Here is a 25,959-nt window from a genome sequence, read left to right as displayed (position 1 = left end):
TTTTCAAACCAATTCTCATAAAAAATTGTTTTATTTCCAATCAAAATATTTGGGTTAAGAAACAGAGGTTCCATAGAGGCCGGATGTGTTTCTTGTTCTGATGATTTTTTGGAGAAATATAACCAGGCCTTTAAAACGTCCTTCCAAAACAAATTGGATATATCTTTACTTTTATCTTGGATATACTTCCTCCCACATAAAGCCATTTTTCTTTTATCTATGTCAAATCTCTGTAGTAAGTCTTTCATCCATGCCAATTTCATTGACATCATGATTTCTTTCATGCCACCACAATCAGTCTTCAACAATTTGTGGCTAGCGGTACTTCCCTTTGCAAAATAGAGTAATTCACTTTCCAATTCGTCCAGCAGTGAATCAGAGGGATTAGGAAGGGTGGAAAATATTTGTAGGCAACTTGGCAAAATATCTGTTTCCAAAACTTTTAAAAAATCTTCAGGTATAGATTTTTTATATTTCCAATGTCTTGATATTTCCCTTATATTTTTCAACTGTAACCTGATATTCATATTACATACATTTTGCAGATTTGCAGTGTCAAATTCCATGCCATGTAACTGAAAAGTTTTGTCTCCCAATTTAAGGGCTTCGTTTGGTGGTTTTAACACAAAATCACAGCATTTAGAGCTTCCTACCCAAATACCTTTTGCTTCGTCAAGGTTGATATGAAGACCTGAGATTTCTGCAAACTCTCTTAATATTCCTAGACTTGATTCTAAAGACTTTCTACTGCCATTCAACATTAGAATTAAAGTGTCATCAGCAAATATAGAGATTTTCTTTTCCCTTCCTAAAAAGTTAATACCATTGATGTCATTGCTTTCACTTAGTTTGATAGCAAGGATTTCGGCACACATCCGAAATAGTAATGGGGATAAAGGATCGCCCTCGCGACATCCACGGTGCAAGTAAAAAGCTTCTGATAAGTTTCCTCCCTGCTTCACAGCTGATATAATCTTTGACTGAAACAAACTAATCCATTCTCTAATAGACTCACCAAAATTTAAAAAATTAAGTGATTTCTCAATAAAAGACCACGACAAAGAATCAAACGATTTCTCAAAATCAACAAAGAGAAGAAGACCTGGAGTATTTTCTTCTTCAGCATATTGCATGATATCATATACAAGTCTAATATTTTTAGCTTCTTTGCTACCGCGTTCAAAGCCAGATTCATCAGGATGAATAATATTCTCTAAATGTTGTTGAATTCTATAAGCAATTGAACCAGATGCAATTTTATACACAGTATTCAATTGAGATATTGGTCTCCAGTTCTCTAAAAAGTGCTTTGGTTTGTCTTCCTTAGGCAAGCATGTAATAAAACCATATCTCTGAGTAATGCTCAACTTTTTTTTTTTATCAAATGCATAATTAATTGATCGAACAACAATTGCGCCAAGATTTTCCCAAAAATCTTTAAAAAATTGTAATGTAAATCCATCAGAACCAGGTAACCTATTTGATTTCAATCTATTCAGTGTTTCTGTTGCTTGTTCCAAAGTTATGGGACCTTCTAATGAACTTGAATCTTTGTCAGCAAGCTTTTTTATGTTTGAAAATGGAAGATTTTCCTGACGGTCACGATCTTCAACAGCGGCAAATTCCTTTCTATCATACAACGTTTTGTAGTTTTCTTTGGTTTTCCTCAGAATATCTGACTGTTTATCAATAAAGCAATCGTTTTCTAGCTTTATACGTGGGATAATTCCGCTCAAAGTATCCCTTGATTCCTCTTCTTCCATCCACACTCTTTGTTCATGTACATTTTCTGAATCGTTCATAGAATTTTCTGTATTTCTACTGCATGGTGGATATGAACTACATTCAACTCTAATTTTCTCAAGAAGATTTTCTAAAAATGCTTGATCATTAACTACTACCGCTTCTTCTTCACAGCTTTGATCAGGATGTGGGGATTGTTCCCTTTGTATCATTTTATTTATTGATTCAACAAACTTTTTATCTGATAAGAAGGAATTGTCAAATTCCCATAAATGAAAATCTAAACTTAGAGTTATCATAGAATGATCATATTTACCTACACTAGTACATGCATCATTTTTTACTATACAGCTTTCTGGATGATGTGGCCAGAGACTCTCAGATATTAGGAAAAAGTCTAATCTACTTTTTTTACTTTTATTAGAAGCTGTCCAAGTATGTGATTTGACACCTGGATTCCTCTCACGAAAAACATCAACCAAATTATTATCTTCCATAAGTTGTAAAACCCTTTTTCTTGCAAAAGGGTTATTTTCATGCTCATAATTGATATAATCTAAATCTGTATTTAATACCAGGTTAAAATCTCCACATAGAATAACTCTTTCACAGTCAAACTCCATTTCATTAATATTTTTTTGAAGTTTATCATAAAAAGATGGGGTATCGCTATTAGGTCCATAAATACTACAAAGAAGGAACCTTTTCTCCAGAATAGTAAGCTTTAACATAAGATAATTACCACTAGAATCTATTTGTACTCCAGAAACTGTGGCAGCAAAGTTTTCATTGAGTAGAATTGCTACACCTCTTGAGGCTGTAGGCGCTGTAAGAGAACTAAAGAAGCATTTACCACCCCACCTTTTTCGTATATCATTTTCCTTTTTAGGCAAAAAGCGAGTGTCTTGAAGGCAGTAAATGTCAAACGATAAGTTTTTCAAGTAAGGAAAGAGACCATCTTGTTTCTTATCGTTCCCTAAACCATTACAATTAGCTGACAGTATTTTCAAAGACATGACAATTGATTATAGTAACTATTTTTACCTTTGATGAAGCCTAGTTTGAGGGTTTCTGTGCTTACTGTAAACCATCTTTTTTCGCGACGATCTGATTTTGCTACTTATTATCTAAACAACCAAGTCTTTTCTACATCTGTTAATTTAGTTAAGCCATACATTGATGACTGCTTTGAGGAAAAATTTTCTCAGACGCAAATAAAAGTTGGTTTACAGTATCTTAAAAACAAAATAGTTTGACATATGCCAGCAGGAATTGAAAGATAAAATAGATTAGAAGCTTTTAAAAGGAGTAGAGAAGTATTTCAACTGTTCTGTAATATGTGAGAACTCTAGTCCAAGGAACATATTATGGCGTTTATGGTTACTTTAGGCGAGGGCAGAATAATTAAGAGATGGAAAGCAAATATTGCAAGTTCTGGATGTTTGAGTTATTTTTTTTTCAAATTCACAGAATAGAATTATCCATCCTCCTATCCTTCCAAGAATCCAGTCTTTTATAAATGTTCAATCAAAACACCATGGCAATGTCTCCGATGACAAGACGTTTCCCTTCAATGAATGATTCGCACTGATATGCTGAATTTGCTACAACCTTTCTACTCTCAAAGATAGACAAGAAAGGTTATAAGTGGCGTTTTGAAGAAGTCCCACCTAAGATTTAAAAACAGGAAATAATATAATGTTTACTCAAAAATACCAAATTTTGTCTTGGTGAGCTTCAAAATTATTTTCGAAAGAAATAGTAATAAGTTAAATTTACGTGTAAAGTAATGAAAAATACTTATTCACAAAGGGGTTTGCAATCTAATGTGAAAAGACAACACAAGTTTAAGATTTTACCTTAGTAGTTGTTGATAAAATTAGATAACATAATATAAATATAAAATAATATTATATTTTCAGTATCAAATTTAAATGATTAATCAGACATAAATCAGCCACGTCCGCATATGTATCGGACAGTATGAAAATTTTAAAACTGAAACTTTCAAACATGTGCATGATTTTACTTTTAAACCGTGTAGAGTAAGTTCCAGTTCAGATCAAAACTTTGAAGTTGGGGTCAATTCTCAACAGGATCAATTTTCAACGTGTCGTGGTCAAAAGAGTTTAGAAAAATCTTTCATACCGTTGAAAAATGACCCCGGGTATAAATTTCACAATTTTGGTCTCAATTTTCAACGTTGAAAAATGACCCCCCGGGTCAATATTCAACGTTGAAAATTGACCCCCGGGTCAATTTTCAAACCGGGTCAATATTCTTCGTCACACCGGAAAGGCCCGAGAAGATACGATTGCTACACAACAGTACCAATGGTTCTTGAAAATGTTCACCTCGAAATTGAAATTACAGTAGAAACATAATGATTAAGGCACAGTCAATGAGCTATGCCATTGCCGATGTGAAGCCCACTCTAGATTCACAATTCTAAATTGAGACCCCATTCCAGCACAATTCCAGTACACCACTGTGTCTTTTTATTGTTAATAAATCGATTCAGGAATTTTAACCAATGTTTTAGAAATCTGCTTCTGTGTTTTAGGATGGTTACGGCGCTAGCTCACCAATCTTTTTAAAAGATAAGCGTGTAGGCTAGTTTCTATATTCTATCACCAGGATGTGCGCATGCGTGAATCTAGCTACTTTCCATCGGTATCGGTAAACGAGGACATTCGAAACTTGTTTAAGGTGGCAGGGGATAGTTTTTTTGGTCGAGGAAATGTGAGGCAGATAGTGCTCATATATGAGATTTAATTTTTCAGTGGATTTTTAAATTAGCTAAAATTGGTTTGCATGCAGAGGACACATGGTCCCGACTCTTGAGAATTTTTAATCATTTCAGAATAAAACAAGTACAACTTACATATAGCACTATAAAGAATAGCCAGGGACGGTCTCAAAATTTTCTGAAAAATTGCCCTTTTTCACATTTCACGGGTCCAGAACCATGCTCCAGTCCCGGGCAACTGCCATAAACTACCATAGAATTGGTAGCTTAATGTATACCCATGCAAATAATCACCGATTGATGGGGGGGGGGGGGGGTCAATCACCTTCTTTTCGAGTGACATTTAGTGTTCTGAACCCACCCTACGTTTCAAGCACAAAACCGAAAGTGAAAATTTTGGCCACATTCATTCATTTTCCATTTTCATTCCATATCTGATGAAAAGTGATACCAGTATTAAAGTGTCATATATCAATGAAATTGACATGAGCTCCTCTATCCACAAAATGAATGCAATAAATATTCTACCAATTTATACCCCTCAAATAACAAGCCAAACCCCAGGTTCTCCCTTTATTTCAAAATTTTGTCTTTCCTTCGAAACTATCCCCTGCCACCTAAACAAACGAAAGATTTTGGCCAAGTCGCACGCGGTTATTTCATGCTTTTATATTCATTTCAACCATCGACTATTTGCTTTTCCAAGTACATTATATAAATACGATATTTTTCTAGATCATCGAAAAAACTCTGTTGATAGCATTTTAACACCCCGTGTATGTAGACATGTACATACACAAGCGAGTGTCCTTCCCTCGGGGCTCCATCCCCACCTGAACTTACCTGAGGTAAACCACCCGGTTAAAAACCTCCGCCTTTAAATTGATCTTTTTATAATACACCACCGCAACAGAGTATATCGGTTTGTAACGTAAATGAACGTGAATGCACGTAATGAACTGATAATCTCTTTCCTTACTAAGCCAAAACAGCTAAACTAATATGTATAACATATACGCGAATTCACAACTAACTTTACTAAGACGGTGCCAAAAAAGTGAAGATTGTACAGGTTTACTAGTATACTGTAAAATGTCTGACGACTATCCTTTATGATACATGTATGTTAACTACAATTTTATTCTGAATATATTACGGCGATGCAGAGTTGGAAGTGTTATCGGACACTAAGTGTATCGTACGGTATCGCAATTCTTTTGAATCCAGAAAAATTGCGAAATTACATATGCGCACGCGAGGGATATCGAATACTGTATGGAAGACATTCACTATGGGTACATAGATCAGATACTATTTCACAGACAGTTAATTTTTTGGTATAAAATATCCGGGTTTTGGTCGAAATTTCTCATTTGTTTTCTGGGGTTTTTTTCTCCAAAATACACAAATACGTATATACATATATGTTTCAATGCACGACATTCCATTTAGATTTGTCTTTTTGTAACAGTGGGGCATATTTAGCAGAGGGAGCACTGTGGCAACGCAGTTTGAAAAAATTACGCACTTTGAAAAAAAGTTCAACGTGCGTTAAATTTGGGAAAAAATTAACGCACTTTGAAAAAATTTTCCGAAGTGCGTTAAATTTGGGATCAATTTAACCCACTTTGAACAAAAATTTCAAAGTGCGTTATAAAGGTACATCAACAATTTTTAGTATCGAGACACTTGAGGCATTTTGAAAAAAATATGTATAAATCACAAATTCTTGAATAAGATTCCTAATTTGTTGATAGTATGGTGATTTGTTAACACTAATGAATCTAATTTACCGTCTTTGAAAACGGGGATATGGGTGGGGGTGGGGGTCAACCGAAGATACAAGTCAATTACCAGTACCTCATTTGATTGGTTACAGGAAGGTCCCCTACCCTCTTTTTTCCTTCCAAAACATGACAAAATCGGAAAAAGAAATAAGCTTTGTTGTATACTAAGTAATGTAATATTTAAAAAAAACGAGCTGGTCAAACAATAATTTCTGTAATGGTATGTTTAAGAATCTATAAGTGTTTTAACGTAAACCCTCTTTTCAAAATCAAATCAAATAAATCACTTCATTAAAAAAAATTATGTGTACATTGACAAACATTAAATTGTTATAAACTTAAAAATAAGCATTAGGGTGTGGGTTTTTATTCATCGCATTGAACCTCTAAAAGATCATATTGTTTTTAATAATCTTAACTAACGTATCCTTCTTTTCACATTTGGTTTGCTTATTAGTACATGCAATTGAAGCCACTTGAAATATGTTATATTATCTTCATTATCAATAAAAAAATATAAATCATTTTTGTTTCTGGCACAACGCAATGTACCAGATAACTAGTAAGTTTGCTGCATGCACACCAAAAAAAAATGGAAAATGCAGTTTATCTCATGTTTGGATAATTCAAATCTCAAGAGTTGTTCTCGAAAAAAAAATCTAATCGAGAAACAGTAGAGTAATAATAGAGTTTTTCAAGGTAGCTGAGAATGCATGGGTTTTTTTCTAAAATATATCCCATTAAGCTACACAAGGTTAAAACAATTATTTATTGTACCAAAAATCATATATTATTTTGACTAAACCCTGAACAATTTTTTGTTCAAAGTGCGTTAATATCGACGATATCAACGCACTCTGAATTTTTTTTTCAAAGTACGTTGAATTTTTTTCAAAGTGCGTAATTTATTGTAAATCCCCTGTCGATAGTATTTTTGATTTAGTAATTTGATTCTACTGTTTTTGATTATGAATCTGTCATCAAACGGTTATATACTTACTTTTTCGTCCTGTAAGATTTACAATAAGAGTTCGTCCAAGTACTGTCATACACTAAACCAAAAGTAGGTTTTTCCGAGGGTGTGTGATGTATAACCTTCAGTAAGGAGACATTTATATGCGGTAATTTTCAGTAACTTAATCTATTATATAGTAAAAATGGTTACGATGGGAATCGGTATTGTGTAACAAAACAGGAATGTAACAAAACAGGAAGGTAAAAAGATGACATCTGTCGTGACTTATACAATAAATATAGAGTACATTATTTGTCTTTGAAAAGAATGCAATAACCCCTCCACCTCCTAAAAATAAAAAAACAACAACAACCAACCAAACAACCCCCCCACCCCCACCCCCCCCCCCCCCCCCCCGCACGAAAAAAAATTCAAAAACGTCAATTATGACGACACACTACACAGTAAGCAAACATGACAAATGGGTAGCTCTGACTTAGTCAACATATATGACAAATGGTTTCTAAACACAGTAAATATAAAGTCAAACAAGACCATTTTTTATTGACAATTAATCAAAATTGTTCGAGACCAGGCCGTAGAAGAACGACTTCTCAGTTAATTAAATAGAGGTAAAAACAGAAGTTTACAGCAAATGTCGACTAATATCTTTTAGCGCATAAAAATCATTTAGAAATATCAGAAATGTACATGTAGCACACAGTATAAACCCATATTTAATCAATGATAGATAATATATTAAGATACATGTATATCTTGCAATCAATCTTGCATATTTAGATAAGAAAACATTTATTTTTTCTAAATATTGTGTGTATTTTTTAAAAAATAAATTCATTCCTTTTATTTTCCTCTAGATTTAAAATCTAGACACACCAGCACCAACACTTATAACTATACAAAAACTACCCAGTCATCATGGCTGCAATGAAATTGTAGTCACAGTAAAAAGGCAGCATATAGCCATTAACTCAGCTACAATATAACATTCATCCCATCTATACTCTGTCCTAAGTCTCTGCTTCCACAACTTTTTGCGTAACATTTCGATAATCATAAATATCGTTGCGCCCAAACTACATCCATTTACTAGAATGAAAAAAGTCTAGATTGTCAATGAGTGTTTTGAAATACCCCCCCCCCCCTCCCCTCTACCGCTTCAGGTTTCAATACACAAATAAAAATAGAAAATCTACATAGAATAGGCATTACAAAAGACATAAAAGTTTTCTGAGTACTTCCATTTGTGGGAAAGATGTCAACGTTTCCATTTGAATCCCCGTATGATGTTTGTTTTCGATCCTGGTAAAAACAGATGATGTATCAATTAAGAAATCTAGAATTTTTTCCCATTATCGATTTGAATTGTACCTCTTTGGCAGGTGTTTTTATTTTTATCAAAAATCATCAAATAGTGATAGAAGCAATAACTTGAGACATACTACAGAGAAGATAAACGATGATATTATCATAATTTTGATAATAAGTTGTCAATAAAGGATCCTGACAGAAATTGTACGATAAACCATGAGGTAAGAAAATGTTAGAAAAAATGAATCATTTATAAAATTGATAATTTTCAGAAGAAGCCTATTAGTTTGATGAATTCTACATCGTATTACAAAAAATAAAGATTTTACTTTCCTTCAGTACAGTACTGTATTTTTATGTGTAATACACTGCATGATAAGAATGTCATTAGTCAAAAAAAAATAAATAAATAAAAATAAAAAAAATCAATAAAATAAAAACAAAGCTAGTCATTTTATACTTTTTCAAGATATTCATTGATATGAGAACTACATACAGAAAATTGTAAACTTCAAATAATTTTCAGTAGAAATGTGAACAAACGAGAACAATTTTTAAAATTAGGATTGTTATATAATTATTAATATCTTAAATAGGTTGTCTTGTTTGGTTTTCCTATCACAATGCTGTATGGGTGAATTTTCATCGAAATTAAATTTGCTCTTTATGATCTATTTGAAGTTTTGTGATTGTTTAATTGCGTTTCAAAACGTGAATATCATACAATTTTTGTTATGATACCACAGATACCCAGTTTCAAACTGAAAAAATCCTAATTGCCTAATAATATGAAATATAAACGGGTTTTTTGTCATTGATTATCTAAATTCTGCATTTTTCAGGGTACTAAGCAGAGAAAAATTAATTCAAATATATTAATAAACATTGTACAATTCAGCCAAATTTTACGTTTATTTAGTATTTCTTTACATGTATGTTACACAATGCACTACCTGAGATTGCTTCCACATAAGTTTTGACTTTTCTGACTAAAAGCGTTAAGGTTGTTGAGAGGAAGTTTTAAAACATTTTCCATTACAAATTCCTGTGTGAAAATTTGACCCTTCAATTTTCAGGGATCTATGAATTTCAACGTATTTGACCATATGGGTTCTAAGGAAGATTTTCAGAAAGATTTTTCCTTTATATTAATTTGTAAAAATTCAACCTCCCCACTAATTTAAACAGATTTGAACCTACTTCACCTGAGAAAGCTCCACATATGTTAAAACTTTACTGACCAGGGATATCGATGCTTTATGGCAAGTTAGGTTGATATTGGTTCTAAAGAAGAAAGTGAAACTGCGACACGTTTACGACAACGACAGCAACGACGACGACAGACAACAGACAACAGACATGCTTAGATGAGCTAAAATACAAAATTAAAGACCATAAAAAGAGAAAGATTTTTTTTTAAAGTGAAGCACATTCTCTTAAGTGTGTTAAGGAGGCTGGGTGGTCGACATATTAACCATTAGACCCACCTGGATTTTTTTAATGAATTGATTTATAAGCTATAAACTAGGCATTCAGAAAATAAACGGCATGGTATAAACAAACTATGATTTAGAAAAATAAATCCATAAATTTTAACATTATAGTTTGAATGTTTTCCTGTATCTCTATGCAGAGTTCTTCTTTTTGAGAAGATTTATTATGATCTAATCAAAGTACAAAAAGTACTGACGGGGGGTTGGTTTTATCAGAAGTTAAAAAACATAAAACGAAATTAGAAATCTATGTTGGATTTCTTTAATCAGTATACATGACATAGAAAAAGCAATGAATGTATCTTTATATTTTATAGTGAATCAAGTTTTGGTTCAAGATACGGAAAATAAATATTTATATACTGAACAATTATTAAGACTGGTGGCTAAGTATTAAATGTCTCCAAAGCAACTTCCAATAAAAAAATAATTTATGTACATGTATATCCTCGACTTGACAGCCATTGCTTTCGTTTGTGATTGGGTGTTTCCTGAGTGAATGTCGTTCCTTTGCTTAAAATTTTCGGTATAATAGACTCAAACCAAATTGGCCAATGAAAAATGTTCCCGCTTGAATGTCGTTTACATTATATTAATGTGGTACTGCATTGAATCAATCGCTTCTTATCTTCCCTACATACTCTGAAAATTCATCCTTTTTTTCCCTTCGCTGGCTGGAATTAGCTAGGAAGTTGGTATAACTGTAAGGAAAGCTATGGCATAGTATTGAACTCCCACCCGAATGTTTCATTCCCTATTGGAATGGGGACTCTGATACACTGACCTCGACTGATATTATGGCCTCAAAATATTGACCCCAAGGGGTTTAAGCTCAAAAATATCAAACACTGTTAAAACAAACGTCGACACCAGATACTTTAAAAAAAATCAAAGGCCGGAACGGCCACAAAGGCATCGAGCTGACATTTTCTTTTATATAGATTGATAAAATATGATATCAATAATTTGAATTTTTGTACTCATAGTCGTATATCAAATAATACATATTAGAATAAAAAAAGTAAATGAATTATGTTTTGCGTTCTTTAAAAACAAAAATCACTATATTTCCATATATAATATGTTGTGATGCGTTTATAATACAATAACTCATCATAGTTACAAAAATCAAAGAAATTTCAAAGTTAAAAATAATTATACATGTATTTTCTTTCTGCTTTAAACAGTCTTTGAACAATTTTCAAGGTGAATACATTGATTACAGTGTGTCTCTAATTATAATAATAAAACATACTTTTATTTATTTCAATTCCCGTTTGAAACAAAATTACCTATGGTATGGTTGTTTACAAACAAATCCACAACACGTGCTATTTTTTGCTCGACCAAACCGACTGCATTATCGTGTTTATTTATTGCAACAAAATCACTAGATACGTTTATCGCTTACATTCATTTTGGAGGCCGTGCCCGATAACAAATAAATTTACATATCAAATTTTATTTCTATCGGGCACGGTCTCCAGTTAAAATGTAATCGATAAACTAAAATAATATTTAGTAATGTTTACACCTTTTGTATTCATCCGCCATTCTTGAATAGGCAAATTTATACTTATGCAAAGAGTTATCAATAACCAGGGAGGCAAGGTTGGATTTTTTGTACACAATGTAGTTGAATAAATGGAATAAAAATCTTGTAATACGTTTAATACTTTAAGGAACTTATTATTTTGTGCGCATTTAAAAGGCGGAGCAGTGCATGAATTTTTGGACGATTGCCAATCCAGACGATCGCTAGAAGGCTGCCGAGCATTAGCTCGACGCCTTAAAAAGGTTTAGCATAAGCTATACCCGACTTAGTCTCCATAAGTGAGAAATATGTAATCAAAGATTACGGAGCTCATCGAGACGAGGTATCACTTTCATGAGACCATCTTTATTATATAACATGAAAATCAGAGTTAATAATCTTTTTTTATAATATTGTATTGCATGGTATGACACAAATTTTTATCACGTCATATCAGCAATTTTGCATTGTTCTATATGATACAATACAATATTTTAATATGAGTAATACGGTAAAATATTGTGTAATGAGATATGGCACAAAATTAAATAATATCGTATCGTACATATGATTCGCGAATATTTCTTGCCACGAACCAGCCTTGGTCGCATGGTTGTAATAACAACACGGGTCTAAATCACGCTGTAATACTCGCAAAAGATTAATCGTTTATTACCAGTAAATTGCGACGGCGGGTGCGATCGGTCAGAAAAGGATTCTCACTCCTCCTAGGCACCTGATCCTACCTATATCTATTTGGAGGCCCATGTTGTCTGCTTTGAATTTGTATTTCGTTTTATGGATTTTTGAGATGTTTCACGGTTTGTTATTGTCATTGTTTTCATAATGTCGTCGCGAATAAAAGTTGGTTTACAGTAATAAGAATTGAAAGTATGTGTTATATTACATTATTTAAACATCCATCAAGCAAGTGTGAGGGAAGTAGGACCAGGTGTTTTTAGCATCTTTGATTGAAGAGATTAGACACTGGATCTGAAGCTAGCATTATGTTTAAATCTAAACTTACATGAACCATGAAAGTTGGTCAAGACATCCCGATAATAAAGATCTGTATCTGAATTGTCTCTATTTACACATCAATAGTAAAACTAACTGTTCAAGTCTGATTTGGTATGACCAAAATTTAATTTATTCGGTAATCAGCGTCAATACTCCAACACAATTTGAAACCTAGGGACTTAAAAAGAATTTGAGGTCAAAATATTAAATTTCATTTTTCCATTTTTAAAGGGACTTGGACACAATTTGAACTGAAATTTTTCATATTTGTCGTCTGTAACTTGACTTCTAACACTCAAATTTTGCTTAATCATTCAAAATGCAAAAGTAAACCATTTAATACCTAAAAACAAAAATTACTTATACATGCGCGCCTCAGTATCACAAGATACATCATCTGTCCAAGTTTGGTAGAACCAATGAAAACTTAGATATGAAATGGCATCTGCTCTCAAATTTTTAACTGGCTTCAAAAACCTAAGGGTATAGCATAAAAATCCCCCCTCGACTGCGTCTTGGTGAGCTAAAAATAATTGCATGCATTTTCATTTAGAATATAAATATGTAGAAGTATTTGTAGTTATAGCTTTTACTTGCTCACAAACGAAAGCAATCTAATGATAAATATGAGACGTCTATTCACAAGAATTAAGGCATCTAAAGTTTAAGATAATCTACTGACCCATGGCCACATAGAAGTGAATGTGATATCTTACTCGTGATATTTGGAAACTTGATGTCTGTACTGAACGTGCATGAATGAATTTCATTCTGGAAAATTAAGAAAGAACAAATAGGCTAGTATCATTTTTAAAGAACTAATGGCTATATTTTGAGTGACTGAGTCCTCACTCCGTATTTACATCACGAATTAAAAGATCAAAAACTTAAAGCAAAGACGGAATTTACATGTAATTATGTTCGACATGATTTTTTGTATATTTGTTATATGTATGACTGTTTGTATCCAAAGGTTTGGCAAAAAACTTAACATTTTTAAGTTTGGGCTTCGACCAAGATCATCCGTACTTCATTATACCGTATCTTGCTCTTTGATAAACGTACTTAAACTGAGTAATTCAAAATGCAGTTGCTTCATTTAAAACTGAAAGTGCATGATATAATTAAGCATTGAATGCTTATTTTGTCGGCTCTATAACACCATGCGGTGCAGACAAATTGAATACCGTGCGTTAGTGTATAGAGAACATTAATTAACCCCCTTCATATCTTTTTCAGATTTTTACATCTTCAAAATAACTCTGTACCTGCGCAGTTCGACAGCTGTTCTGAGTGATTAAAAAGTATTGTCCTGCTCTTGTATGCATACTTTTCAAGCAAAATGACATGTAGGACTTCATATTTATTGCTTTTATATCTTTTGGCAACATTTTTGGCCAGTTTCGGACAGAAACAAACCGGTTCAAGAAATGTTTACATTCTTATCCTCAAATGTACAAGACGGACGCACTCCCCCTTAAAATCTCTTATAAATTACTTTAGGTTTTTAAATATACTGAATTTTAAAAAAAATTGTATTTTTATTTGTTATAGGTCAATACTGTGAGACAGCTGAACATTTTGAGAACTACTACAAGCTGGCCGTTGATCACAAGGAGTTGATCCAAGCGGATGAATTGACCTACCACACAGATGCCTGTATCAATCTCAGTCGCATTTATACAACCATTGGTCAGCGAATGGAGGAGGAGGACCAACAGAATTCCCTCGAATACCTAAAAAAAGCCATAAATTTGAAACGAAAGTAAGGATTGATTATGTCTCATTATGTTTTACAATGTTCCTTAAAATTATCACAGGGTAGGAAACTTAAAATAAGAATATTATTAAAAGACTAATGGAATTTTAGTATCAAATGAACTTTTTGGACACTGGAGCTGTATTTCAATGTTAAGAGGTGTATTTGGATTGTTGATTTTTACAGGCAATGACAGAGTTCTTGAGGGACAGGCTGCTTACAGATTGGGACAGGCCTACGATAAAATTGGAGAGGGTGAAACTGCTTTAGAGGTATATTCATTTTATTTGTGCATTTTGATTAAACAGAAAAGAAATACATGCATTCAGTAGTGAATGGATTAGCTAGTAAAGCATGAATGAATTTATCCATGCATGGTGACTATGCAAGGAACAATAATTATCATTTCATGTTTTGCAGTACTTAAACAACTACTTGGATACATGTAATGCAACCAAGGATAGTGATGGTATTGGTAAAGCATGTGATGCCATCGCCAAATCCTATGCAAGGTTTGTAAAATATGCCATTTTAATTTACTGTAGATGATTTTTTTCCTCGAAATCATTGTAAGGCTATTTAAGTTTTTAAGGGGGAATGGAGAATATATGGTATCATGCTTATATTGATTTAAATTTTCTTAAAAAAATAACAGCCAGGTACCTACTGGATATATGTATACTGTAAATTCCTAATATTACGCAAGTATTTAATTCCACAATCCCAATGTTTTGAATCAAATCGCAAGAATGTAAAAATGCGAATGCCAAACATATATTAATATTTCTTATTGTTCCCAACTCCCAAAAAATAATGGCGAGATTTTAAAATCCCCCAAGGGGTGCTTCTCGCGATTTTAAATTTTTCACGTTTAATTAGGAATTTACAGTATCTGTTTAATAATGTTCATCATGTACTAATCATCTGGTATCTCGCAGCTGGAGGGAGAGAAGATAATCATTAAATGATAATATTTTTTTATTATGAAATGGAAAAATGGTTGATAATGGAGACAAATCTATTCTTTCAGGCAAGGTAAACTAGAGAAAAGTATAGACTATCTGATGAAATTTGTGGAGGTCACGGAACAGAGTGGGGAGGAGAAAGGCCTCAGTAAAGCTTGTCATAATCTGGGAAATATATTTAATTCTCTGGTGAGTCATATAACAAATATTCTTTATTAAATTGGTAGTTTTATTAATGATTAACAAAAAGTTCTCCGATCCTCAGCCTCAAAGTATTTTTCATCATAAAAATGTTATTTGTGTTATAAACTTGAATAAAGTAAAATTTTAGATTGTATCCATGCATTTTACAAAGTTATTTCAAATTTGTCCAAGATGAATATAATGAAATAAATATAAGAGTTGAGGTTTAAAAAAAGAAGAAGGTTGTAACGGTGCATTGGTGTCTCGAACCCCTTTACTTCTTATACATGTAGTAGATCTCTGTGAATCCACTATTAGCCAAGCATTTTGTTGAATAACTGATCGTTATACTAACACTAGAAGATTAAATAAATCTGTCTTTATCATAGGCAGATTTATGGTACAAATAAAAGAATCAGAATAATTTAGAGTTATCGAACATGGCTCAGGATTGGAGATCGTTAATGCAGAAGCAGTTTCATACATGTAATAGAGAAAGAAAATCACCTATGATTCCAGGAAGACAAAAATTTAAAAAAAATTGCTCTTTTTAATGTGATTTTTAAAAATAATTTTCAATAATATTTTATTTTACATTCATGATTTTAGGGTCGGTATGAAGAAGCTACTGAGTATTTCAGTAAGGCTTACAACATAGCCCGATCCATGGGAGACCTAGAATCCATCAACACAAACAGAGTCCAGTATGGCATCTCCATGGCACACAAGATGTTGAAGGGACTGAGCGAGCACATCGTCATGGGAACCCGCCCGGCCCTAGAGAGGCTCTGTGAGTGGAAGGATGCTAGAACAGACGACTTTAAGAAGCCTTTCCCTGAGCCAAGTATGTTGATGATGAGATTTTTTATCACCAGCTAGTTGCACAATTAATATGAAAACAATAAACATGTAGTAGATTCCTAATTTCATGTTAATATGTGGAATTATAATCAACTCAAAATTGTGAGAAACAGAAAAACATCTGCCATGTATGCAGGTTATAAAATCTTGCCATTATTTTTTTTTAATTGTAAGCTTTTAAAAATAAATTTTAAAAAAGTTTGAAATTCACAATTTTATAATACCATCATCAAACAAACTCAGTTTGATAGAAAAAAGTCAGAATTGTGAATTTGAAACTCGCACAAAATAAGGAATCTTCAATTAATATGTCAACAAAAATATGTGCATTAATTTAATTGTGTACCCACTTTGTGGTATCCAATATATATATATAGAGGTTAGCATTTTATTTGATATTTTTAACCTGTAGAAGTAGAGGAGCCCCCTGCACCATCAGCGCCTAAAGAGGAACCTGAAAAGCCTGCCTCTGAAAAAGCGGAGTCAAGCAAGGGAGAGGAAGCAAGCTAAAGGGAGATCATTTAGAATTTTGAAAGTGAAGTAAAATTTCAAAAATGAACCAAAAACTTAAGATCAATGTGGTTCAATCCCTATGTGGGGGGAAAAAGATCCTGTGATATTTTATTCTTGTTGATACATATATATAATGCTTAGTGCATTCATACTTAATTCCTGTGTAAGAACATGATTATGATATGTGCTAGTACACATGTACATATATGGTATGAATCAGAAATGTCATGTTACTGATATGGGAGTGCCTTATGTGCTATATATTGAACTTGATTTGGTACAGGCACAATCTGTATTGCATTCTGTTCTGTAAATGTCATTCTATCTACATCATGTTGATCGTACATTTTTTGTTTTTTGTAAAATGTAAAATGTCATTGAATAAATTCACTTACATAAAACTTAAAAAGGGTCTTATGTTATGCTGCATATTTGCATCAAACAAAATACATGCAAGAGCTGTAGAAAAAATTGTAAACTAAATGTATTACACATTATTGGCAGTATTTAAGCTGGAATGATCTCTGTTGAGGTTAAGTTTCCAGGTGCAATTAAAATTGTATGCATTTTTTTACTTGCCGGGTACATAGATGATGGACTAGTTTGTGATGATAGATATCTGCTAGAAGAGCTATATTGCCCATGAATATTTTTGCACATGTATAATTCTTGTTTTATTTTGAACTTTCATTAGACAGTAAGTTTTAAGCCATAAACTCATTGCTTCTCACCCCTATTTGGTACTGGGGCCATGCCCATTGGAAAAATTTACTGCATTCTTCAACGGGGAAATTAATCATTAAAACCCATCGCATTTTGAGTTTGATATTTAGTAAACTTTATCTTTGTTCTTACATGTAATTAGGAATGCTAATAATATGGAAAATTAACATTAATTCAAGTCTTTACCAAAATATTTAAACTTGCAGCCGACAGGACAAATGCTCTGTCTGAGGGAACTGGCCCCCAAACAAATTCAATGATCCCCTACATTTTTTTTAAAAAGTTTGATGTAAAAATTGACAGTAGTCAACCAATTGTAATCTTAACTTATATCATTTTGATAAATTTATTTTAAATATTAAAAAATTTAATTTATTTATAATTTAAAATTAAAAAAATATTGTAACTATTTACCAAAATATTTGTTAAGTGTGGGTGACTTTGAAATATCCAAAAGCCCAACAAACTTCTTCATTTTCACAGATTGCGACTCCAAAATTTACTCGTAGCAGTCTTCAGACTACTGAGTTTTTGTGAAAACTGGTATTGGACCAAAAACTACAAGGTTCATTAGTACTAGGTACCACATGAAACATTTTCTGACTGTTACCATCAGACAGGCTATAATATTCACTTCATTTGCCAATTCATAGCATTTTTTATCTCTCTAAAATGTAATTAATTGTGTTGAGGCACTTGTTTAACAGTGTAAATTTTTAACAAGTGAAATTGGATAAATGTAAAATTACCTTGTCTGATAAAGTAAAATGACCCCAATAGATTTTGAATTTTTTAAAACTTTACAAATTCTTTTTCGCTGTAAGCATTAAGAAAATTTAGAGATTGAGAGTTTGGTCGGCTCAATGGTTGTGGCCATTTTGAAACCAGATTCGACTGATCTAATGGTTAACTTGTTGACCATCCAGCCTCCTTAAACTCACGTTTTTTGTTTCATATACATTATCTTAGACTTTTCATTTACATGTCTTCAGTTTTCTTTATGAAAATAAATTATCATCCACTTGTAATTTTTTTTTTATCTAACCCCTCCTGTACAGTTGATCTTTCTTAATTACCTTGTACCATAACTTGTCAAAAGCATAATTAGTGATATTTTTTGCTTTTAACATTTTATTAATTGATTAAGACATTTTTAAATATTTCTAAAAACATAAATTCAGTAGAATCAAAATCAAAAGATTTAACAAAACCTCTTTAACAAAAGGAAATATATTAATTCATCAAACATTTTGAGAATTTTAAATTAAACAGTCACTGATCGACAGTCTATTAAAAAGTCACTGCTCCTCTGCAAATGCCATCTTTGAAATAATTAATATATATGACATATTTTGCACGTATGAATTCAAATATTCCTCAAACTTGTATATACATATAATTTTGTTTATATCTACAAAATCATATGTACAATGCAAGATCAATTATATATCGGTACATGTTTACATGGTATATACACAAAATATTTACTGGTAAATAGTTTCCAAAATATATATAATCTATAATAAATAACAACCAAAAAAAACAACAATGCAAATACACATATACAAGGTATTGATTCATATTACCGGTACCTATTATCATAGGAAAAGTTACCAAACTACAAAAATTTACAATATCCACCAAAATTAAGAAGTCAAGACAAGTCCAATCTGTCTCGGGTTCTGTATATTTTCGTTGGTACCGTGAGTTTAGGCCATGAAGCCACACCATGTTTCCCTCCTTCTGCTCCAACAGGTTTTATAGCCATTCCCCCTCGTTGTGGAATCCCGGCCATTCCCAGCATCTGCTGCAGAGCTTCAGCAATTCTTTAACAATTCAAGACAACCATATACAAATTATTCAATTTTTACAGGTACTTTTTTACACAGGAGTACTATATAAGTGAGGTATGCACCCAACTCGGCCATAGGTAAACAAAAAAACACTCAGGACAATCTACCCTCCATCTACATAGGGTATCTGCGATCCTTCAGAATCGTTCATATTTCACTCTTTGCTGACCTTCTTTTACATGCTGTTAAATATTTCTAAAATTTGCCAGTTTCCATTTAATGCCATCAAGTTCCATATATCATTGCATGTTCGCCACCACTGCTCGAGGCCCGGAGGGACAACAGGGTCTCTGGGGCCAGGAGAAGGGGAATCCATATCCAGGGTGGACAGGGGTGTCATACATCATGAAGTTATGCTCCGAGTGGATTCCCTTGGACTCGCAGCTCTGACACAGGTCATAGTCGGGACAGACTGTACACTTGTACCGTCTTCCTATCACTATAGTACACTTATATGACGTTTTCCAATCACTTTATTACGCTTTATGAACGTTTTCCAATCACTTTATTACACTTTATGACGTATTCCATTTTCCAATCACTTTATTAAACTTTTTTTCATTCGTGAAGGTTTCTTGAGAGAGAGAGAGAGAGAGAGAGAGAGAGAGAGAGCGCAGTGTTCCCAGGCACCATCAAATGTGTATGCTAAATACTCATTAGTCATGCATATGATTCTTTATTGAGGATTTTAATCTATTGAATAAAAGCTTCATATGCTTCTTCATCTTAATATACCGGTACTATAAACTAGTGATAATATGTAATGCAATATCATTTTATTTTTATCTGATTTTTTAAAAACAACTAGTACTTGTATATGAATACTTCTATCTGACTAAAAAAAATCTTCATATGCATAGAAAAAATGTGTATAATCTCTAATATGGGTTAGATATATTTGTCTGTATTGCTTGCTACCAACATACCTGCATAAACCACATGTAAATGAGTTTCATTGTTTAAATGCGTGCATAAGTCAACACCATTTACATAGTAAAATGCATCTGTAGTGTTGGATGGCATTGAACGGCTAATTTAAAAATCGCCTCCCAAAGTGACTATTGATGTATTCCGTGTGCGACATGTTAACTTTTGACATACTAACTTTTTCTATTTTTAACCATCTTCTAATAGCTTGCCTAACTTCGGAATAAATCTTTTGCGTTTCCTCAAATTTATACCTTCTTTTCAACTCATATAATAACATAATGGAACCATCTTCTTTCAAAACATCATTAACAAAAACAATATCATTCTCAAACCAATTCTCATAAAAAATTGTTTCATTTTCAATCAAAATATTTTGGTTAAAAAAAAGAGGTTCCATAGAAGCCGGGTGTATTTTTTGTTCGAATGATTTTTTAGAGAAATATAACCAGGCCTCTAGAACGTCCTTCCAAAACATATTGGTTATTTCCTCACTTTTATCTTGAACATATTTCCTTCCACATAAAGCCATTTTTTCTTTTATCTAAATCAAATCTCTGTAGTAAGTCTTTCATCCATTCAAATTTCATTGACATCATGATTTCTTTTATGCCACCTCTATCAGTCTTCAACATTTTGTGAATAGCGGTACTTTCCTTTGCAAAATAAAGTAATTCAGTTTCAAATTCATCCAGCAGAGAACCAGAGGGATTAGGAAGAGTTGAAAATATTTGTAGGCAACATGGCCAAATATCTTTTTTAAAAACTTTCAAAAGATCTTCAGGTGTAGATTTTTTATGTTTCCAATGTCTTGATATTTCCCTTATATTTTTTAACTGTAACCTGATATTCATATTACATACATTTTGCAGATTTGCAGTGTCAAATTCAATGCCATGTAACTTAAAAGTTTTCTCTCCCAATTTAAGAGCATCGTTTGGTGTTCTTAACACAAAATCACAGCATTTAGAGCTTCCTACCCAAATACCTTTTGCTTCGTCAAGGTTGATATGAAGACCTGAGATTTCTGCAAACTCTCTTAATATTCCTAGACTTGATTGTAAAGATTTTCTACTGCCATTCAACATTAGAATAAAAGTGTCATCAGCAAATATAGAGATTTTCTTTTCCCTTCCTAAAAAGTTAATACCATTGATGTCATTGCTTTCACTTAGTTTGATAGCAAGGATTTCGGCACACATCCGAAATAGTAATGGGGATAAAGGATCGCCCTCGCGACATCCACGGTGCAAGTAAACAGCTTCTGATAAGTTTCCTCCCTGCTTCACAGCTGATATAATCTTTGACTGAAACAAACTAATCCATTCTCTAATAGACTCACCAAAATTAAAAAAAATAAGTGATTTCTCAATAAAAGACCACGACAAAGAATCAAACGATTTCTCAAAATCAACAAAGAGAAGAAGACCTGGAGTATTTTCTTCTTCAGCATATTGCATGATATCATATACAAGTCTAATATTTTTAGCTTCTTTGCTACCGCGTTCAAAGCCAGATTCATCAGGATGAATAATATTCTCTAAATGTTGTTGAATTCTATAAGCAATTGAACCAGATGCAATTCTATACACAGTATTCAATTGAGATATTGGTCTCCAGTTCTCTAAAAAGTGCTTTGGTTTGTCTTCCTTAGGCAAGCATGTAATAAAACCATATCTCTGAGTAATGCTCAACTTTTTTTTTTTATCAAATGCATAATTAATTGATCGAACAACAATTGCGCCAAGATTTTCCCAAAAATCTTTAAAAAATTGTAATGTAAATCCATCAGAACCAGGTAACCTATTTGATTTCAATCTATTCAGTGTTTCTGTTGCTTGTTCCAAAGTTATGGGACCTTCTAATGAACTTGAATCTTTGTCAGCAAGCTTTTTTATGTTTGAAAATGGAAGATTTTCCTGACGGTCACGATCTTCAACAGCGGCAAATTCCTTTCTATCATACAACGTTTTGTAGTTTTCTTTGGTTTTCCTCAGAATATCTGACTGTTTATCAATAAAGCAATCGTTTTCTAGCTTTATACGTGGGATAATTCCGCTCAAAGTATCCCTTGATTCCTCTTCTTCCAGCCACACTCTTTGTTCATGTACATTTTCTGAATCGTTCATAGAATTTTCTGTATTTCTACTGCATGGTGGATATGAACTACATTCAACTCTAATTTTCTCAAGAAGATTTTCTAAAAATGCTTGATCATTGACTACTACCGCTTCTTCTTCACAGCTTTGATCAGGATGTGGGGATTGTTCCCTTTGTATCATTTCATTTATTGATTCAACAAACTTTTTATCTGATAAGAAGGAATTGTCAAATTCCCATAAATGAAAATCTAAACTTAGAGTTATCATAGAATGATCATATTTACCTACACTAGTACATGCATCATTTTTTACTATACAGCTTTCTGGATGATGTGGCCAGAGACTCTCAGATATTAGGAAAAAGTCTAATCTACTTTTTTTACTTTTATTAGAAGCTGTCCAAGTATGTGATTTGACACCTGGATTCCTTTCACGAAAAACATCAACCAAATTATTATCTTCCATAAGTTGTAAAACCCTTTTTCTTGCAAAAGGGTTATTTCCATGCTCATAATTGATATAATCTAAATCTGTATTTAATACCAGGTTAAAATCTCCACATAGAATAACTCTTTCACAGTCAAACTCCATTTCATTAATATTTTTTTGAAGTTTATCATAAAAAGATGGGGTATCGCTATTAGGTCCATAAATACTACAAAGAAGGAACCTTTTCTCCAGAATAGTAAGCTTTAACATAAGATAATTACCACTAGAATCTATTTGTACTCCAGAAACTGTGGCAGCAAAGTTTTCATTGAGTAGAATTGCTACACCTCTTGAGGCTGTAGGCGCTGTAAGAGAACTAAAGAAGCATTTACCACCCCACCTTTTTTGTATATCATTTTCCTTTTTAGGCAAAAAGCGAGTGTCTTGAAGGCAGTAAATGTCAAACGATAAGTTTTTCAAGTAAGGAAAGAGAACATCTTGTTTCTTATCGTTCCCTAAACCATTACAATTAGCTGACAGTATTTTCAAAGACATGACAATTGATTATAGTAACTATTTTTACCTTTGATGAAGCCTAGTTTGAGGGTTTCTGTGCTTACTGTAAACCATCTTTTTTCGCGACGATCTGATTTTGCTACTTATTATCTAAACAACCAAGTCTTTTCTACATCTGTTAATTTAGTTAAGCCATACATTGATGACTGCTTTGAGGAAAAATTTTCTCAGACGCAAATAAAAGTTGGTTTACAGTATCTTAAAAACAAAATAGTTTGACATATGCCAGCAGGAATTGAAAGATAAAATAGATGAGAAACTTTTAAAAGGAGTAGAGAAGTATTTCAACTGTTCTGTAATATGTGAGAACTCTAGTCCAAGGAACATATTATGGCGTTTATGGTTACTTTAGGCGAGGGCAGAATAATTAAGAGATGGAAAGCAAATATTGCAAGTTCTGGATGTTTGAGTTATTTTTTTTTTCAAATTCACAGAATAGAATTATCCATCCTCCTATCCTTCCAAGAATCCAGTCTTTTATAAATGTTCAATCAAAACACCATGGCAATGTCTCCGATGACAAGACGTTTCCCTTCAATGAATGATTCGCACTGATATGCTGAATTTGCTACAACCTTTCTACTCTCAAAGATAGACAAGAAAGGTTATAAGTGGCGTTTTGTAGAAGTCCCACCTAAGATTTAAAAACAGGAAATAATATAATGTTTACTCAAAAATACCAAATTTTGTCTTGGTGAGCTTCAAAATTATTTTCGAAAGAAATAGTAATAAGTTAAATTTACGTGTAAAGTAATGAAAAATACTTATTCACAAAGGGGTTTGCAATCTAATGTGAAAAGACAACACAAGTTTAAGATTTTACCTTAGTAGTTGTTGATAAAATTAGATAACAGGTAATAAAATCAAAGTACTGAAGTACTGAAAGCCGGACTCTTTTGGTTTGTCTTTATGCATATTGTGTAGTAAAGACTGAAATCTCTCTCTCTCTCTCTCTCTCTCTCTCTCTCTCTCTCTCTCATGCTTTTAATGTCGGCAAAGCGTCAGAGAGTCAAATTTTGTAAGCGGCTATAAACAAAAATGTCTGTCTAGTAGAAAAAAGTTCAACAGTTGCTGCCTTGAATTTTGCAACAAGCGTTATATATTCAATTTCCATTTCTTCAACGCGCAGCAAAGTAGTTCATGGAAATTCATGCGCATTGTGTCCAAAATGCATAGTCTTGTTTATAAAACACGTTATTAATAAGAAAACTAATAAAAGATAAACAATTCTTTCGAAATTAAAAAAGAAGAAACAAAATGCCAACACTTTTGACAAAAGGTGGCTCTTTGTATAACTATTTGGTATAGCGGAAGCTTTTACTTTGACGCTGTTTGGTTTTTTGTTTACTTTTGCTATTTATAGTAACATTGGCGATTTGCCTGCCTACAGCCAGGACTCTGCTTTCAGCAGAGCCCGGCTAAAAATTGTAACGAATATAAATGAAACAATATACTGATAAAATTAATACCGATCTTGTAATAAGGTGATCAAATCCAATAAAGTCCGAAGGACTGTATGACAGTTTGATCCACCCGAGAGTATTTGACTACCTCATGATATTCAAAGAATGAGACTGAATTAAATCTATCATGTATTGTGATGCTAAAACATTTATAATCTTGCAGAATAGAATTAGTTTATGTTAATCCCTTCGAGATTGTAAGGTTTCCAAACCAAGTTCACTATATCAAATGATTTTAGAAGAATTAACTCTCATCCCTGTTAATGTCCTGGTTGCTTCAATTTGTACAGTCATATTTAAGCACTTCGGAGTTTTCCTTGATACAGTTGCCCCGCACAACATCACCATATTCTAGTCTAAGTCTGATAAAAGCCGAACTTTAACAAGTGTTTCTCTATCAATAGTATGGTTGAGAAATCTTTATATATTAAACTTTTTGCATGCCTTTTCATATGTACCATTAATATGTTTAGATCAAACATCATATGACTGTACCTGTAGATGTAAGCCTACTTCTTTAAATCGATTGTTTACATTTTTACTGTAGAGGGCATTTGTTTTTAATTATGAGAAAATATATAACATCAGTTGCCTGTGTTTCTAATTTACAGGTAAACAATGGAATTGAAAACTTGAAATAATAGAGATGAATTGTATTTTTTTTTTTAAACTATGACTTTGCACATGCAGAAAGTTGGCTGGTGCATCAAAAATAGTTTATCTGGCAAGTTTATGAAAAACTATTGTTAAGTCGTATAAAATGAATAAAAACTGTTGACGACTTGTTGGATAAAAATATGACAACCATTCATTTATTATTTTGACAGGGAAATATTCTGACTTCTTCAAATTAAGCACAGGTACCTGACATTATATTTTTTTGTCTTAATATAAATATATATACCCGTTACTTAATATAACAGTATAGAGGTTATATTTTTTAATTATTAGAAAAATATACAATGTCAGGTGCCTGTCGAATAAAGCTCTTG

The 25,959-nt window shown here is 32.6% G+C and overlaps 1 protein-coding gene across 1 annotated transcript; it reads left to right on the top strand.

Annotated features, from left to right (window-relative positions):
• The first annotated feature begins 14,391 nt into the window (after window positions 1-14,391).
• On the top strand, window positions 14,392-16,988 carry LOC128191264 (tetratricopeptide repeat protein 29-like). The gene is made up of 6 exons (XM_052863350.1): window positions 14,392-14,434; window positions 14,559-14,644; window positions 14,793-14,884; window positions 15,403-15,526; window positions 16,130-16,364; window positions 16,794-16,988. The coding sequence occupies exons 1-6, from the start codon at window positions 14,392-14,394 to the stop codon at window positions 16,889-16,891; spliced, it is 678 nt and encodes a 225-aa protein (XP_052719310.1). The 3' UTR covers window positions 16,892-16,988.
• The last annotated feature ends 8,971 nt before the right edge of the window (window positions 16,989-25,959 follow it).

Source organism: Crassostrea angulata, chromosome 7 (assembly GCF_025612915.1).
Source record: "Crassostrea angulata isolate pt1a10 chromosome 7, ASM2561291v2, whole genome shotgun sequence".
Taxonomy (NCBI): domain Eukaryota; kingdom Metazoa; phylum Mollusca; class Bivalvia; order Ostreida; family Ostreidae; genus Magallana; species Magallana angulata.
This window is presented reverse-complemented; position numbering and strand designations above follow the sequence as displayed.